Source organism: Emys orbicularis, chromosome 7 (assembly GCF_028017835.1).
Source record: "Emys orbicularis isolate rEmyOrb1 chromosome 7, rEmyOrb1.hap1, whole genome shotgun sequence".
Lineage (NCBI taxonomy): Eukaryota > Metazoa > Chordata > Testudines > Emydidae > Emys > Emys orbicularis.
In genome coordinates, this window is record NC_088689.1 from 27650580 (window position 1) to 27668894 (window position 18315).

The 18315-nt window shown below is 40.7% G+C and overlaps 1 protein-coding gene across 1 annotated transcript; it reads right to left on the reverse strand.

Annotated features, from left to right (window-relative positions):
• BNIP3 (BCL2 interacting protein 3) lies at nucleotides 1-17116 on the reverse strand. The gene is made up of 6 exons (XM_065407931.1): nucleotides 16938-17116; nucleotides 10546-10723; nucleotides 9221-9305; nucleotides 3532-3638; nucleotides 3277-3426; nucleotides 1-1225 (listed from the first exon to the last, which is right to left on the reverse strand). The coding sequence occupies exons 1-6, from the start codon at nucleotides 16981-16983 to the stop codon at nucleotides 1174-1176; spliced, it is 618 nt and encodes a 205-aa protein (XP_065264003.1). The 5' UTR covers nucleotides 16984-17116; the 3' UTR covers nucleotides 1-1173.
• Between the last annotated feature and the right edge of the window lie 1199 nt (nucleotides 17117-18315).

An 18315-nucleotide genomic window follows, 5' to 3' on the forward strand; every position in this document is an offset into this window, starting at 1 on the left:
TGTGTGTGTAAAATGAAAGACCGTGCCTTTCAATTGTTTCTCCTTGAGAATTTCTTTTAATCAGTTAATAGTTCAGAGTTACTCATATCTAAGGATGAATCATGAAATCATTTTAAGTAAACCTTTCTTTGCTATTTGTGATAAGACAGATGAATTAGGTATGAAAAACAGTGAAATGTTCCAAAAGAGAGCACTTACCTTTTAAACAGCTTTCAGAAATTGGTTTTAAACATTTTTTTAAAAAGGGGAAACAACTGTGAATCCACAAGTTTTATTAAAAAATACGGAAGACCTCCTATGAATTTGGCAAAAAAAAAAACTTTTCCTTATTACAGTAAGATAAAATTCCTGAAACAAAATGAGTTCCATTAGTATACATAAATAAGCAAGTTATGCTGTTCCTTCAGATTTATAAGGGAAATAAGTAGGCCAATTTAGGATGGAAATGTACTTTTTTTTTATCAATTCAAAAAACACTTAGTTTTAAAGCTATATTTTGCAAGAATATAAAAGAAGAGGAAGTTTAATTAACCAACAAACAAAGAGCACAGCAAAAGGAAATCATGTTAGGCACTGAGGTCCAAATTTGAATTGAGGCTCTTGTAGACCAAATTCTGAGCTGCTGTAAGTCAGCATAGTTCCACTGAAGCTACACTGTATGTATGAGCTGAGCATCTAGAAAGGGTCTTAAGATTTCGTGTCTCCCCCATGCAAAATTGCTAATCAAAATCTTAAGAAAATGATGAGTCACCTCAAATCAAGTCACAGGATTCTCTAATAGTATTTATAAGGCCACACTTCAATAATGACAATATTCACTTTTTCAGAAATATAAAGAAATAATGGTTTAGATTAATTCCTAGCTGCATCACAACCAGTACATGAAAGCAAAGAGTTTATTTTTTAACACTGAGGGTTTTTTAATGCTACCAAGCATTACAGCAGATATTAATCAATCTGAAACATGCTTTATAAATTGATCTAAAAATTATTCATGATAGCTTGGCTTCAGTATTTCTTGTCCCCCATCTACTACTAAAGTAGGAACACATTTACAGAACAAACAGCAAGGACATGTAGCTATCACAAGCTCAGAAGTTCCTGCCATTCACCATTTGTATTCCCAGATGGATATTCTCATTGCTTTGAGCCTGACCGAATTTTATTCTCCCTTTAAAAGGTGCTGGTTGTAGTTGTGGTTGTCAGACGTCTTCCGATATAAATCCTTGGGGAAGAGAATACATGTGAATAAGCATTTCATTTTAAAAAGAATGTACAGCATGTAAGGAATGCTTTTTCCCTCATCAGATTACTAGTATGTAATTTATAGAAGTAGTCGCAGCACCTGCTATAGTTAAAATTGCAAAAGAGTTTGTTATAAACACCTGCTTTCAGTTGTTCGTGATTTTGTGTGTACTCTTGCCCCATAATTCACACCAGATTAAGAAGCAAAATAATGTGCTCAGTGTTAGCTGAGCTGTTACACACCCACTCAGTTACTTGACTTAGTGTTTATCAATCACTTTTTATTTGTTTATTCCTTATTTTTCACCTCAATATGATTTCATTATTGTTCTATGTTTTCCTGTGTTGTTTGCTTTTCTCAGATGAAAGAAATGACCACTATGAAAATTAACCATTGTGACCACATTTAAAGGTAGCACTTCCTGAAGGTGTTACAAGTTGTGATCTTGTGCTACTGTATCCATAAGTCAGCTAGAATGTTGCAAGGTCAGAGAAATTCTGGAGAGTCATTAATGAAGTACATATAATGTTACAGTATTCTTGTTTGTACTTCAAAGGAAAACTTCAAGATTTTATAGAAACACACTGAACAGTTTTTTTTTTTTTATTTCTATTTATATAATCAACTTTGTAGACTTATTGTAAGTGAGTTTAAACATATATTTAAGATTTTGGGGGGAAAGTAAAGATTGGTTTGTTTAAAATCACTTATTTTATTAGGTGGTTGGGGTCTGGGATTTGTACATGAAGATAGCTAATCTGTGCCCTCACACACCTAGGAGTTCTCCCTTATCTGCAGTCTGACTCAAACCAATTGGATTGGGTGTGTGAACAGAGAGGAAATAAGGGACTCTCCATCAGGGAAGGAACACTGAAAACAAGCCTATGAGATAATTGTAAACTGCACTGGCAAGTTATTAAGCCTGATTCTTATCTCATGTTCAATAGTTTTACAATGGTCGAACCCCTTGGATCTACTGCTGATTTATGCTGGTATGAGACTACAACAAGTCACGCTGCCCTGTGGAATGAGCAAGCTTCACCTTGTTTGTTTATAATACAGTGGCTCTGCAACATATGGCAAACCTTCCCCTGCCCCCCTGGAACTTCCAGAGGCCTCTTCAGAGGTCCAGGATCTACACAGGTGAGAGGGCAGAGGACTGGGCAGATCAGGGAGAAAGGAAGAGTGGGGGTGGTGGGGGAAGCAGATCATCCCCCTTTAATCTCACAGAGATTCCTAGGAAAAAATATGACACTCCAGAATTCTTTATCCTTTCCACAAAGCTCACTCCTCTAGGGTTGTGGGAAGTCCCTAGCAAACCTCCATGAGGCCTTAATGTGGATGGGCCTGGCCTCCCACAGATTCCCTAACATCTGTGGGGATACCTGGGGATCTTCTGGGTTTAGGGATGGGCTCTGAAGCACCCTCTACACGTAGGGAAACCCCAGCCTCTGAATGGATGGAATTGAGGGATTGATCTCTTCCCCACGTCCCTTTCCTACAGGTGCGACTGAAGGTCAGTATGATCTGGCCCAATGCTAATTTGAAAAATACCCCTCCCATTGTTTTTATAGATGCTCACGTTTCAGAAACATGCAGAATAAAACCCACTGACTTTTTTCCCTTTAAAGTTAAAATCCAGTCATCACAACAGAACTGAATAGTATGTCTGTATGTATAATTCCTAACTTCAGCTTTTGACAGTTTTCTAGGTAAATCCTCAAGTAGTGAGAAAAACACTGAGGAAAACTGACCCATGCAGCAATGCCACAAGCAACAGGTAGGATACTTGCAAAACAAGATTACTGGTCAGGTCTGGCCATGTTTTGTTTTGCTTTGCTTTGCTTCTGTGGTAAAATAGCTTCAAAGTAGTAGATACTAGTTAGTGAATAACTGGTCAGTGTGGCAAAATAGTTGTACCATTTAAATTGTAGGCATATGAATAACTACAGGTTGGAATGACACTATTCAGATAATAGATGGGAGAAAGCTACAGTAGAAAGACTTTTTTTTTTAAATAAAGAACTTACCCTAGCCCTATGGCAAGCAAATGAGAGAGAAGCAGAGATGGAAGAAAAACCTTTAAAAATTCTGCTGAGAATATGCCCCCTTTCTTCATCATGCTTGTGTTTCTCATGCTGAGAGAGGCAGTACGCTTAGGGTGTTTAAAGAGAAATTCCCTAGTTTAGGAGAGGAAAACAAACATCATGTTAGCAAATATACATTTACCACCCATAAAAATAAAAGCCCCAGCAGGAGGACTGCAGCATGCTGAGAACACTCACTTTGGTGGGATGTTCTCAGGCCTACTGGACCAATCCCATATCCAGTCTGAATTTTTCTGCAAGAGCCTTTCTATTTCTTTTCTTCTTTCAAGAAAATCTTCTTCAGACTAAAACAAAGAGTCTTCATCAAACAGTGCACTGGACGGTTATCACTACACAAACCACCACCACCACCACCACCATCCTTATAGAAACTGGACTTACAGAACTTGGGACTCTCTCTGACTTTGCCCAACGTAAGGCCCTTTTGGGTTGTACTGCCACAATGCAGCCCTCTCATCTGTCCCCCATGCTAATTCTCAAGTTCACTTGCGGTATCCACATGTTCCCGCAACCCAGTATTCAACGCCTTCCCTCTATGCAGGATGTTTACCTCAGGCTGCTTTTTTAATTTTATTTTATTTTATTTTAAATTTCAGCCAAAATGGTTCAATCACTAGGGAATAAATGTGGTGTTTTGCCCATGACAAACAATGTGAAAAGCTCTCCTGTCTCCATGCTTTGTGTATCAGGGATGTGGCTTTTGCCATCCCTGTGAAAATGGGCATTGAGAAACCTGAGGAACAGAGACTGGGACTGAGATGAGGAGCCAGGGATGGGGAAGAGACAGGACTATGACAGAGACAGACTGGCTGGAGGTAGATGGTTCAGAAGGTGTCAGACTTGGGGGGAACAGCAGAAGTGTCCAGGAGCACCAGAGTACACTCCGCTCCAGAGGGAACCCAAGATTCTCAGTCTCACCATTCCACAGCTGTCAGCAAATAACTGAAACCCCGGGCAAAATCTTTCATCCTCCTCTAGTGATACTCCATATAGAGGATGACAACCTGCTATCAGTTACTCCCTTAGCTCAATTGGCAGAAGTCTGCGTGCTGGATCTAAAGGTTCCAAGCCTGTTGATGACCCATGTGGGTTTCAATATGATGCCACATAATGGAAGGCTTGTGTTTTCAGTTTGCTTTTTTAAAAACCTAAGAAGCCACACACAAACACCCACACCACTATGTTAAAAAACACCACCACATTATTAAGGTTACAAAATCAAGCACTCAAAAGTTAGGAAATACCTGTTTACTTCCTAACTTTTGAGTGCTCAGAAACTTAAACTTAAAGGTTGCCTCTAAATCTTAATTTGGTCCCCTTGTGCACATGCATTATGATACAGCCTTTTAATTACATGTCCCATACAAATTTTTCCATAGGATCCCCACTTCATTCAGTGCATAGGGTGGACTTGCTTTGAAGATTAATCAGGGTTGAATAGAGAAGGTGGCTATTGTCTGTAGGATCCCTGCCTCGTATGTTGCAGAAGTTGGAAGGTGTGTAGTAAATGAGGCAGGGGACTGCAGGAAAAAGGAAGGATGGTTTCATGGTTAAGGTAGTTGAATGGTGACCTGGGGAACTGGATTCTATTTCTGCATCTGCTTCAGAATGTCTATGTAATACTGGGCAAATCCCCTTAAACCAAACTTTTCACACATGGTCACTAATTGTTTGAAATAGTTTTAAGATGCAGTTTAAATTTCTGAGCATGATTATACAATACAGGGTTGCCTGTGATAGCAGGTAACTAGACTTGATGACCCAGGAGGTCCCTGCCAGTCCTATATCCCTATGTTCCTTGTTTTCTCAGTGCCTAACTTGAGACCCTTGCATCTGATTGCAGAAGTGGTGAGCGTTCACAGCTGCAACTGAAGTCAATGGGAGCTGTGCTTTGAACATATAATGAACTATGTAATGCTAAATTCTTGAAAAAATAAGGTCCTAGGCATCTCAAACTGAACACCAAAATCTGTGGATACTTTTGACCTTACTCTCTCTCTGCCTCAATTTCCCATCTGTGAAATGGGGATAATACTACACCCTCACCTCAAAAGGGTGTTGTGAAAATAAATTCATTGTTTGTGAAGAGTTCAGATACTACAGTGATGAGCACTATAGAAAAGCCCATGGGGAAATTAATAGTTCTGTTTTCAGAGCAGCATTTGAATAATATACAGTAAATAAGGCCTGGGGCCACACGTTGAACAATGAGGAGAAAACAAAATATTGAATAGCTGCTCATTAAGTGTGCACTAAATGAGGCAGGGGTCCTGGGGGGAAAAAAGAGTATGTGATCATATAAGTTAAGACTATGATAATGTGTACACACAGGGAAGCAAATTAAGGTCATACAGAACTTTAATTCTGGCATATCATAACTTCTGAGTGCTTGAGTTTGCAATCTCGTACTTTTCTTTTTAATAAAGGTTTGCTTTTGTGTGTAATATATATCAACAGTTCACTCATATATACACCTCTACCCTGATATAACGCGACCTGATATAACATGAATTCGAATATAACGCGGTAAAGCAGTGCTCTGGGGGGGGGGCGGGGGGGGCGGCGGGACTGCGCACTCTGGCGGATCAAAGCAAGTTTGATATAATGTGGCTTCACCTATAATGCGGTAAGATTTTTTGGCTCCCGAGGACAGCGTTATATCGGGGTAGAGGTGTGTGTATATGTATATGTATGTATGTGTGTGTGAGAGAGAGAGAGAGAGAGAGAGAGAGAATATGAATGAATATTTACCTACATTGATAATTTAGTCCGGTAGTTTCTTGTAAGAGCTGTAGAGAAAGTGGGTCTTTGGAAAAGACTTAAATGAGGAGAGGGTAGTGGCTTTAGAGACCACCTCAGAAGATAGAGAGCAATGCATTCGATACTTGATTTACTGAGGTGGAGTAAAAGGAGAGAAAGGATAGAGGAAATGCACATTAATTTTCTATTTGTTAAAGGCAATTATAGTGGCATTCTTTTTCAGATTTAGAGGAAATATAGCATGTGAGGGCACGAGGAATTGTTATGCTGGTATTCTCAAATAATTTAGCATATGTTGTTGTTTATCCTTTGTACTATGGTAGTTATTAGAGGTCCCAATTGAAATCATAGCCCCGCTGTGCTAGGTGTTGTATGAACAGCTCCACCCCTAAAGACATTACAATCTGACGGAGGACAAGAGAAAGGGAATAGTAGTATCTTTGGCCTTGTCTACACTAAAGGGAAAAGTCGATCTAAGCTATGCAATTTGAGTTACATGAATAGCGTAACTCAAATTGATGTAGCTTAGATTTACTTACCGCGAGGTCCACACTATGCGATGTCGACGGGAGAGCGTCTCCCGTCGACTCCCCTTACTCTTCTCGATCAGGTGGAGTACAGGAGTCGACGGGAGAGTGATCGGCGGTCGATTTAGCAGGACCTGCTAAATCGACTGCCGATGCATCGATTGCCGCAGCGTCCGATCCTCCGGTAAGTGTAGACAAAGCCCTCACTTTACAGATGGAAATCTGAGGCACAGAAAGAGTGAATTGCCCAAGGTCACACAGGAAATCTGGCAGAAATGGAAAATGACCCCAGATCTCCTGAGTCCTTTATCACAAGGCCAACCTTCTTCTCAGTGATATGTGTATATTTACACTGTCATGGTGAAAGCTGTTATGTCATGCAGGTTACGAGTCATGCATATGTAAATACTCAGGATGAAGCTCTCGCTGCATCCTGACATGTGATTATTTGGGTTAAAGCATGCTCTGGATAGGCAGCTCATCCTTTTCTGAGGTTCTTTTGTATGTTTAACTGAATTACTTATCACACTTTATCTACAAAAGAGTTTTTAGATGAAAAAATTAAAGATTAATAGCAAGTATCTAATAAGAGGGTTGTGTGGACCTGTGCTTCTAGCCTTGTTTCAGCAATGTGACAATACACAGTAGATAAAATGTGACTCTGCTTCCAGTAAATATCCTTTTTTTTTTTTATCCTGATTAACCAGCTGTATTGGTTGCCAGCAGTCATCACAAGTATTTAAAAAGTAATGTATAAAAATGTTTTAATATATTTAACACACAGATAATTTACCCTTAATATTTTAAGTAACATGTAGAAATATACCTGCTCAATCCCAGTTATTAAGGTGAATAGGGATCATATGGCTAAATGCCAGATCATTGCTTTTAAAATTTACCTTTGAAGCTATAATTTCTAACAGACAAAAGGAAGGTTTTGTTAGGCCTGAAGTTACTACTTTTAAATTCATGATGTGCTCATTGCAGCACATTATTATTTAAAAATAAAACCAACAACATAACATACGAACAGAAGAATGGCTGTACTGGGTCAGACCAAAGGTCCATCTAGCCCAGTATCCTGGCTTCCGACAGAGGCCAATGCCAGGTACCCCGAGGGAATGAAGAGAACAGGTTATCATCAAGTGATCCATCCCCTGTCACCCATTCACAGCTTCTGGAAAACAGAGGCTAGGGATACTCTTTCTGTCCATCCTGGCTAATAGCCATTGATGGACCTGTCCTCCATGAATTTATCTGGTTATTTTTTGGCCTTCACAACATCTTCTGGCAAGAAGTTCCACAGGCTGACTGGGCGCTGTGTGAAGAAATACTTCCTTTTGCTTGTTTTAAACCTGCTGCCTATTATTTTCATTTGATGACCCCTAGCTCTTATGTTATGAGAAGGAGTAAATAACACTTTATTTACTTTCTCCTCCTTATCCCTCCTTAGTTGTCTCTTTTCCAAGCTGAAAAGTCCCAGTCTTATTAATCTCTGCTCATATGGAAGCTGTTCCATACCCCTAACCATTTTTGTTGCCCTTTTTTGAACCTTTTCCAATTCCAATGTATCTTTTTTGAGATGGGGCGATCACATCTGCACACAGTATTCAAGATGTAGGCGTAGCATGGATTTATATAGAGGCAATAGGATATTTTCTGTCTTTTTATCTATCCCTTTCTTAATGATTCCCAACAAACACCTGCTGGTGTAAGCCTGAGCAATGCAAAGGGGTGACAGTCATGTCAGGAGGAGGAAATTTCGGCCTTGCAGATCTTTATGACATTAGTGAATATCAATAATATTTGTATATCTACAGACCCTATTATTGTAATATCTGAGTACCTCACAATCTTTAATGGCTTTTATTCTCCTAAAACCCCTGTGAGGTAGGGCAGTATTACCCGTTTTACAGATGGCAATAGAGACCATGAGTAGATTGTATGACCTTGGGCAAGGTCACAAATGATGTAGGTGGCTGTGCTGGGAATCAAACCCAGGTCTCCTGAGTCCCAATCTTGTAGCCTATTTACTGAACCATCCATCCTAATCACTACTGTAAATTCAGACGATGAACATTTTGACCTATATGTTTGGGATTTTCAAAGAGGCCTAAGGGAGTCAGGCACTAAACTGCCATTAAAATATAATTGAGCACCTGACTCCCTTAGGGCCCTTTGAAAGTCTCAGCTCATATGTTTTCAAAAAAAGTGACTATGCAACTCAGTGGCTTAGAATTGCCCATACAATGGGGCCCGATCCTGCGAAGACTTAGGGTAATACACTGCAATAAAACACCTGCAGATGGCCTGGGTCAGCTGGCTCAGAATACAGAGCTATAAAATTGCTGCGAGTTAGCCGATACTGGCCAGCTGTGGGTGTTTTAGGCGTAGGCATACCCTTAAACAAGTATCTTGACTCCAGAGAGAAATCTCTTTTACTCTCAGGATTAAAGTTACTCAGTTGTTTAATCTTTGCAGGATCAGTCTCATCTTTTCTATGTATGTTTCCTTAGGCTGGTCTTGGAACTGTGATAGTCACAAACACGTTCTCAAAGGAGGGGTGATTTAGCTTTTACCTGAGAGCTATTCTTTTCTCCACTGCTGTGAGTTTCCACTTCAGAAGCTCTGTTAATGTCCTGAGGTGTCTGGGAACGAGGAGGGCTTTGTAAACAGAAGCAAAAGGAGGGAAAAGTCTCATTAAATTCTTTATGCTGATATTCTCTATACAGGGAACTAAAAGTTTGCAAACAAACTTTGTTGGAGCAGCTGCAGTTTCTTCTACTTCTTCTTCAAACTTTGTTGGAGCATGGGCAGCAAGAGCACAGGCTTCTCCACTGCATCCCCGACCTAATGGAACTACCTCTAGGGTTGCAGCATAACCCATCCTCCATGCTCATTTGACAACATCTGCCAAGAAGGAAGCCAGTTTAATGCATGGTATAACCTTTTGCAGATGTGGACATCTGTCAACAAGGGTTACTGGACTTGTCCCCACAACTTAGTTCATAAATATCACTGAAGAACAGCGGATAGATGATAATGGCTTTTGGCCTGTATTCAAACCAGCCACCTAGAAATGGGAGCTCCCACATCCCCTTGCCCATTCCATAAGCCTTCCAGTTCCTTCAATCAAATTAAACTTTATAGTTCAGATCCTCCACTGGTGTAAATTGTCACAGCCCCAATGAAATCAATTTACAAGAGCTGCCCCTTATGGAAATTGTTTTTAATGCTGCTATTAGAAAGCTCTACGGTCCGTAAATTAGATATAAGCTAAAATATCATTTTAGCAAGTACCTAAGGTCACAAGCACACATTTTGTTTTTATCATCCCTTTTTTATTACTTTTCCATAAAGCTAATAAAGTAACACCTTACACCCTAAGAATGGCATTGGCATTGTTTCCGCACAGACTGATCGTACAGTCTTAGGATGGCAGCCACCATGTACAAGCCCAGGTTGTGAAAACATCAGATTTTCTTTTATTAGAGCAGGAATGGTGCCAGTGATTTAGCAGTGTATTTGTGCAAAGTGCAGCTGATGCTGATACACTTCCCCTGCAAAGTCACAGCATGTCAAAAACTTTGAGAAGACCCATTTACAATGTGTGATTAAAATTTTCCATGGCATTTTCCCTTATTTCTTTATGGTTTCAGGATGGGCTGCTTCAGAAACAGTGTTCCTATTTTTAGCTATGTATTAAAAAAAATGTTGTCAATTTGTATACAGATATAAATGTGTGTTTATATAAATAATCACACATACATTGTGTGTGTGTGTGTGTGTGTGTGTATAAAATAAATAAATATATATATATATATACACACACACACACACACACACCAGGAAAATTGCACTATTGTAAGCACTTCTGTGTTTGTAATAATGTATTTATAGCTACCTATCACAGCGTGAGCTCTCTCTTGAACTGCTTCTTCCGGATTCATGCTGGGCATCTAGTAGTATTTTCTCCATGTCACCATTGTAAATAGAAATAGAGTCTGGTACTTGCTCTTGGCTTGTTGGCTGGACGGGGTTACCATTGCCATTGCTGCTGAAGTGCAGTTCCACCCAGGAACCTGCTTGGCATAATTTAAAAACAAAACAGGAAAAAGCCAAAAAGACAAATATTGAAAGTTGAAAAACAGACTAACACCCACCTAACATTTTCAAGTTGGGTCTGATAACCTCACTCCTGCTTTCTACAAGGTGACTACAGCTGGTACGCACGGGTTATTGCTGGTAAAACACTATTCTAACAAGCCTTTCAAAGGGGTAAAGTTGTAACCCTTTCAATTACTTCCAAAATAGTTGTCTGAAGACATTCTTCCCCCAGGGTAAATATACTGATACTGTTCATATTGTTCTTTTTATGCCACTTTCTTGTCTGTTAAGGGCCCGATCTAAAGCCCATTAAAGTCAATAGGAGTCTCTGAATTGAATTTAATGGGCTTTAGATCAGCTTCCCCCCCCCCCCCCCCCGACATTTGTGTAATATGGTTTGTTTTATAGCAACTGCACACTTGTGGACAAGCGGCTCTGTGTAAAAGGAGCTGCAAGAGCTAGAATGTCAGACCTCCACCATGGGTGACTTTTCAGTGTGATGTAAAATGTACCAGAAAGTATTGGCTCGATGCCTTTAGTATTGCAGCTAATGAACTGGGGAAGAATGGCTATCAAAATACTTAGATGCTTTTCTTAGAAAGCTAATATGTCATGCAGTTCTGATTCACAGGAAAAACATGAAAGTACAAAGTGTCTGTATCCATACTCAGTTACAGAAGCTTTTATTTTAATTCAGTGGGATAGGCCACTGTATACATCTTCATGGCTCAATGCAGTTGAAAAATATGGATTCTACTCTCAAGGATTGACTTTGTCTGCCAGCGTTCTCACTGTTAATTTATTCAATGTTGTAGGATCATCACTCCATAAAGACAGTGCTCGTTGTTTAACTTCTTCATTAAGCACATTTTAAAGCATCACTGTTGGGCAATATAGGATGTTTGGCAATTGCTAGATCAGCTAGTGCTACCTAAAATATATGTAAGATCAGCTGACAGTGACATGTTTATTTGTCTTATCAAAATGCATTCAGTAACAACTAACTTCTATGTTAAAAGCACCACTGGTATTTCAAAGGACCTAGAGTTGGTTCTTCAGTTATAAAATCGGCTAAGTGGATAACACTTAAATAATTACATATATACACACACATCAATGGAGCTTATTTATATAAAATGATGTACACAAAGCTTTACAATAGTAAATATTGACATAGTGTCCCTACCCTGAACAGTTTATAATCTAAAGCAGAGGTTCTCAAACTGGTCCCCACAAACTCCATTCAGGTGGTTTGTGGATAGTTCCCTCTAAGGTGCTCACCTGAGTGGCCACACACAAGAGAATGAAGGGCCACCCACCTAATTAGTGGAGCTGCGCAGTCATGACTCCACTAATTAGGTGCCTGGACACTGGAGAAAACACACATATAAGGTTAGGTGGTGGCCTTGGGGGGAATAGAGGATAGGTGGGAGGGGGCAGTGGGGTGAGAAGAGGGGGTTGGGGAAATTTGGGATGTGCAGCTGCCAGAGAAGGAAGCAACTTTCCCCAGCTCCAGGGCTGCGGCGAGACAGCCATCCTTCCCAGTCCCAGCTTGGGGGCTGCTGCAGCAGGAGAGAGAGGGCACCTCCATTGCATTAGAAAGGTAAGACTACTGATATTAAAATATGAATTGTGTGCTTTTATTTGTAGAACAAAAAAAAGTTTTAAGGTTTTTTTATATAGCACTTATATCTAAAGCGCTTTTCAATAGTTGGCTAACGGTACAAACAACATTTGGAAAGATTATTAAGTGGTCCGCCGAGACCCTCGGCAATTTTCAAGTGGTCCGCGGAAAAAAAAGCTTGAGAACCACTGACCTAAAGGCATTCCAGGCACAGTACAATTAGGTAAAAGATGACCGTATTTGCATTTTGGTGAAGAGAATAGGTGCGACTTTTAATGAGAGAATGTGGAAAGGGGAGGGTACTGGCATGTATTAACTGGAGGGACCATTCTTACAAGAGATTTAAAAGAAGCCAATAAATCAGGACTAGGAAAAGGAACAGGAGAGAGGCTTGAGCAGAGTGTACACAAAGAAATGAAATCAAAATAAATAAAGCAGCAGCTTTAATAGAATGCAGAAAGAATGGAGCCAATACAGAGATTTGTGAAGTGTGAAACGTCATCAGAGCGACAGGACAGAGAGGATTCTTGCTGGCTATGCTCTGAGTGGACAGAATGTTCAAGAGATAAGAACAGGAATCCAATCAAGCCAATCTGTGTTGTGGTTGACTAAATGGACAATTTAATAACCTTCCTCTAAGATTTGAACTCCATATAATCCTTTGCATGAAAATAACTTGGGATAACAAAGTTGGGGAAAAACACTTTACTTCACCACCACCTGTTGCCTTCCTACCTTTTCATTTGTCTGATTGTCTATATAAAACTTTTCTTCGTCCTTCTGTTCTGTTGTGGAGGAAATCCTGAACAGGCTCAGAAGAGTCATCAGTGTGGATGTTTAAGTAGATGTGGCCTGACTGTGGCCCTGGCTTTTGCACCTTCAGCAGTTTTGAGCCTACCACCTGGCTCCCATCCTGCCCTGCCTTGCTCCAAATGCCTCTTTCCAGCCCTCGCTCGCCTTTTGCTCCTCCATTTACTAGGTGTAGGATATGAAAGAAATGAAATTGAAACTATGCCTATCTGTTGTATACACCTTTACAGGAAAAAAATTAGCTTGTCACTGGATGGTGCGCTGGTGATATCACATAACTCAGCCAACTGTCATACAGTACAGACTACTTGCATACTGCAATCCTGTTGGTGAAAGTACCATAAGTTGACTTTTAAATAATTATAAGCCAAATATTTGATTTTTGCTAGCATGCCAGAAACATATGAATCAAAAAACTCTTGTCCAAACCACACTAGAAATATAGAGGTAGCTTTTGTACATACATGCAGTGTACTGATTACTACTTTACATGCTGTCAGCTTTGTACCAAAATAATTTAACATGCTTTACTACTGTGAATCTGGACATGATCTTTTTATAGAATTATTATTTTTGATTATTTAAATAATGTTTAACGTGCTCTGAATTTGAAAAATGTTATCTTAATGCTAGGTTAATGTCTGAACAGGTAACCTTATTTCTTTTAATCACAGTAATTACTCAGCATTTTATCTCTGATTGCAAATGGCTACTCATTCTCTGAGTTCTAGCAATGTCAGAATACTTATTCAAATTAAAGACAAGAAAAACAGTGATAATTAAGTGCTCTCACGACTGATTTTAGATTTTAAAATATTCTATATTCCTGCAATTATTAGAATTCACAATAATATCTGATTAGAGTAAATGGTTATGTTAGGCCATCTTAAACAAGTGGAAATTACAAGTAATACTCTGTTTGCTCTATTAGCATGCTATGCTAACACCTAAGAGCTGTTTTATTTCTGCAGCCTTTAAGGGCCCATCTACACTACAGATGCAAGTGTCAGGAGCCCCCAGTTGCAACTGAGTTAAATCACAGTTCCATCTTTTACTCTTCGAAAAGGCTCAAACTATGTTCTCATATGATGCAAGAGATCTGGACCTGATTTGTATGTGCTGTACAGAGAGAACCTCTGATAATGGCTAGTGCTGGTAATAGTGTTAAAATTGTCAAAATCCCAGTTCTCAAACCCATTATTAATGATCATTTCCTATTTATACAGTTCCACAGACATTCAAAACTGCTTCACACAGCAAACTAAAGACAGTCTCTGACTTAACACATAATGCAGACATAACACAGCAGTGTATGAGAGAATATGGAGAAAACAAGATTGACTTTAAAAGCTCATGAGCTAAACACATGTTACATATACGTTGTGGTGGTTTTTTTTTTATATTGTATATTCTGGTGAGTGGGGGTGTAGCTAGATTACTATAAATCAGATGTTGAAATAGTGATTAGATACTGAAGGCTTATGTTTTTTTATAAAGAACAGGAACAAACAGATAAGAGGGTGGGGGCTGGAAGGCAACCTGAATGGAATGAGTCATAGGGAGGGATCTGAAGGAAAAAAATAAGGTTAACTGGTGCACTGGAACCAGGCAGGATTATGCAAAAATAGGGACCAGCATGAGAAAAGGCATGGATGGAGTAACTGGTGGGATATTATTGGATTTGTGAATATCTTTAGTACAATACAGTACTTTCAAAATTAGTCAGTGCCACAGAACATTTGCACAAAATTCTGATGTCCGAAATGACAAATTGCTCAGAGAGCAGGCAAAATTCAATTTGTACAGAGTAGAAGTCTCTCTGTACATCACAAATATATCAGTGAAAACCCCATTTAAAACAACTGTCTTTCACATGCCTTAATGCTCAATCACAGTCTTACTCCCCACCTCCCCAACAAATTCCTTTGCACTTCCAACATAACATATATACAAGGAAGATATGCAATAACACTAGAGCACATTTGAATGCACAATCTCTTAACTCTGATTCAGTACTTTTTGGTTTGCAAATAACACATTCTATACTTTACCAGGGAGCACATGTCTCTTGAGAATCTATCCTTGGCGGTGAGGCTGTGTGATTGAGATTTTAGTGCTTTTTGAATGTTTCATTCTTTCATGCTATTCAGAATTTCTTTCATCTTTATTGTCACATAGACACTGAGCCAGCCTTGACTTCCCTGGTGGAGAAATAGCTCTCTCTCTCTCTTCATGAGCTTTCTGAGAATCTCCTGCCAGAACTGCTATAAAATTACAACTCATGATACATAAAATGGAACCTTATTTCCCAAGAAAACCTGTTATTTATAGCCCAGATGTAAGCATGGGTTTAGCAGGCAAACTTGTCTTAGTGTCCCATTCCAGATTTGGCACCCATATAAATGTTTGCATATAGTGTTCAACATCATTACCTTTCCAACCACAGAAAGGATAAGAGAGATACCAGGCAAAGTCCCTTTATGCAATGTGTGTTCTATCTGCATGTATCAGTGATAGAGAAATAAGACCACCTGAGTCTCTTTAAAAAACCAAACAAAAAAAACACAACAACAACAACAAAACTTTCCAAGGCCCTGAGAGTTATGAAACACTCTCTTGTGGTTTTGCTACGTGCGACACTCCTAAACTGGCATGTGTACCCTGGCAATCAAGAAAACCAAATTGCTCTGTCTGTCACATTGGCACAAAGGGAAATCCCAGAGAAGAGTGGGAATGTAAACTAGATTTCTTTTATCTTTATTTCCAAAACTCCCATATATACAGGAAATACCCACTTTCTCCAATTTGAGGTGAATAAGGGAGGATTTATTTCATATTTTCTGCGAACTGATTTCCATATTTTTAAGTATGGCAAATACATGCCCTGATTTCACTTCCTTTTTCACGCTCAGTAAAACATGCATATCTATTATAATCCTAACTCACTTTGTTCCATTTCCATGCTGCCATGTATTTTGAAACAAATGTTTATTCAGTCAAAGTATTATAGTTTGCTGCAAGGGATGGAGATGTCAAAACTAGAATAGGTAAATTTGAACTTAAAAAATGTTAAATGATAGATCATTATTATTTATTTCCAGTAGAAAATCAGTGTGTTAGGTACTTCCAAATAGACTCAAAGCCACCTTACCTGCCCCATGGATTCTCAATCTAAGGAACGTGAATTGTATCAGGGTGCTGGCAAGAAGGTGTTTTTCTTTCTTAAACACACAGCTAGCCATCCATGCAGTCATAACTGTACCTGCCATGTTACCATAACTGGATTGCTGCTAATGGCAACCTCACTGCTGGGGAAGTGGGGGGGGGGGGGGAAGGCGGTGCGTGTAACGAGATCCCCCCACTGACTGTGTGATTTTTAAATTGTTCACATTAACCCTGTATCTAGGCAAGATACAATAAGCCCGCACACAATCACACACTCATTTGTGGAGTTAAGGACAGCCCTGTATATTCCCTGCGCATGCAGTACTGATCACAACCTATTTGCAAGTGCTGACATTTCCCCCTTGCTTGTCAAGTATCATGTTTACTGCATGATTATTATTAAGCGTAACAGCAGACCTTGACTTGGGAAGACGTCACATGCGAAACAAAGGGAACCTGAGTCTAAACCAGCCCTCGTTCTGGGCAGTAAGTCCTTAGGTGAGAGCAGGCTGATGGGGCTTTCCCTAGCAAGGCCTGCAAACTAGGGGGCCCAGGCATTGCTAGTAAAGGGGGGAAGGGCTGGCTCTTACCATGCAAATTCTCCTCTTGTAGGCTGAGTCCCTCGCCCTGCGACATTGTCTCTGGTTTCTTCTAGGCAGGAGCGTTTCTATTTTCAGCCTGCCCTCGCTGCCTGCTCTCTCCCGACGCTTCTGGCGGGAGCAGCTGCTGCTGACTGCGGCCACGTACGCACAGCCGACTGACCAGCAGCTGACACAGTCTGTTATTGTTATTGCCGCTGCTGCAGGTTCTGGGGTTTGTTTGTGATTATGACGTCTCGAGGGAACGGGCCACCCTGATTGGTTGGCATTACATTCCTCCCCCTTTGCTCCTGTAACACTGGCTGGTGCACTGGCTGCCCGGCGAGCTCGGGAGCTGCTGGGAACAAACACAAAACCTGGATGCCACGAGCAAGCAACAGCAGCTGCAAGTATTGCTTGGTTCGAGCAGTTACTGTCCTCTGGGTCCTAGTGGCGCCCGATCTTTCATTGCAATCCGGGGGAACGCTGTTACGAAGCAGTTATATAGCACCATCCTTTTGCACATTACAGAGTTTAAACCCCGCCCCCCCTTGCCTCCTCTCCTGATTGGCTAAAAAGATGGCAAACAATGACTAGTTTGACTTTGCATTGGACACTTTAGTGTAGCTGGCCTCATTTCAGATTGGATGGGAAATGGGGACGGTCAAAATGCTCGGTTCCTAGCACACTAATGTGCATTGATTTCTATGCATACGTGCATGACCTCATGTTCTAGCACTAGCACTAGCACTAATATGTCTGGATCACTTATTCATTCCTCCACTTGCTATGTGTAAGCGGGAGAATGGTCCCACTACAGTAGGGAACTTTCCTGGCTTATACACTACCCCGGTGAAGTGGGCTAGCGAAAGGATCTGAGTCCTTGCTCCCACTCCCTTTACCCAGAAGCCTTCCTGACCTTGAGGGATCCCCTTCCACACTCCTGTCTGGCAGAGTCCTCGTAACCCCAACAAGGCTGGGCCCAGGATTCCTGGGAGCTTGACCCCCACCCTTGTCGTGGTCACTTAGGACAGGGGCTAGGGTGTTCCCACTTTGGGGTGCTCTCTCCGCACTGGACACTTCCCTGATCCATAGGGTTACCATACGTCCAGTTTTTCCCTGACATGTCCGGCTTTTTGGTACTCAAATCCCCGTCGGGGGGAATTGCCAAAAAGCTGAACATGTCTGGGAAAATACTCTCCCTTCCCTCCCCCCCCCCCCCCAGTCCCCTGCTTACCTTGGCTCTGGCAGGCTGTGAGCTGCAGGCAGATTCCCCCACGGCGGCGGCTGCTGCTGCTCCCCCCAGACATCTCAGCTTTGTGCAGCTGAAGAGCCAAGCTGCCCCAGCGCTACCGGCTTCACGGTTTGCCGGGCAGCCCCCAGATCTCCA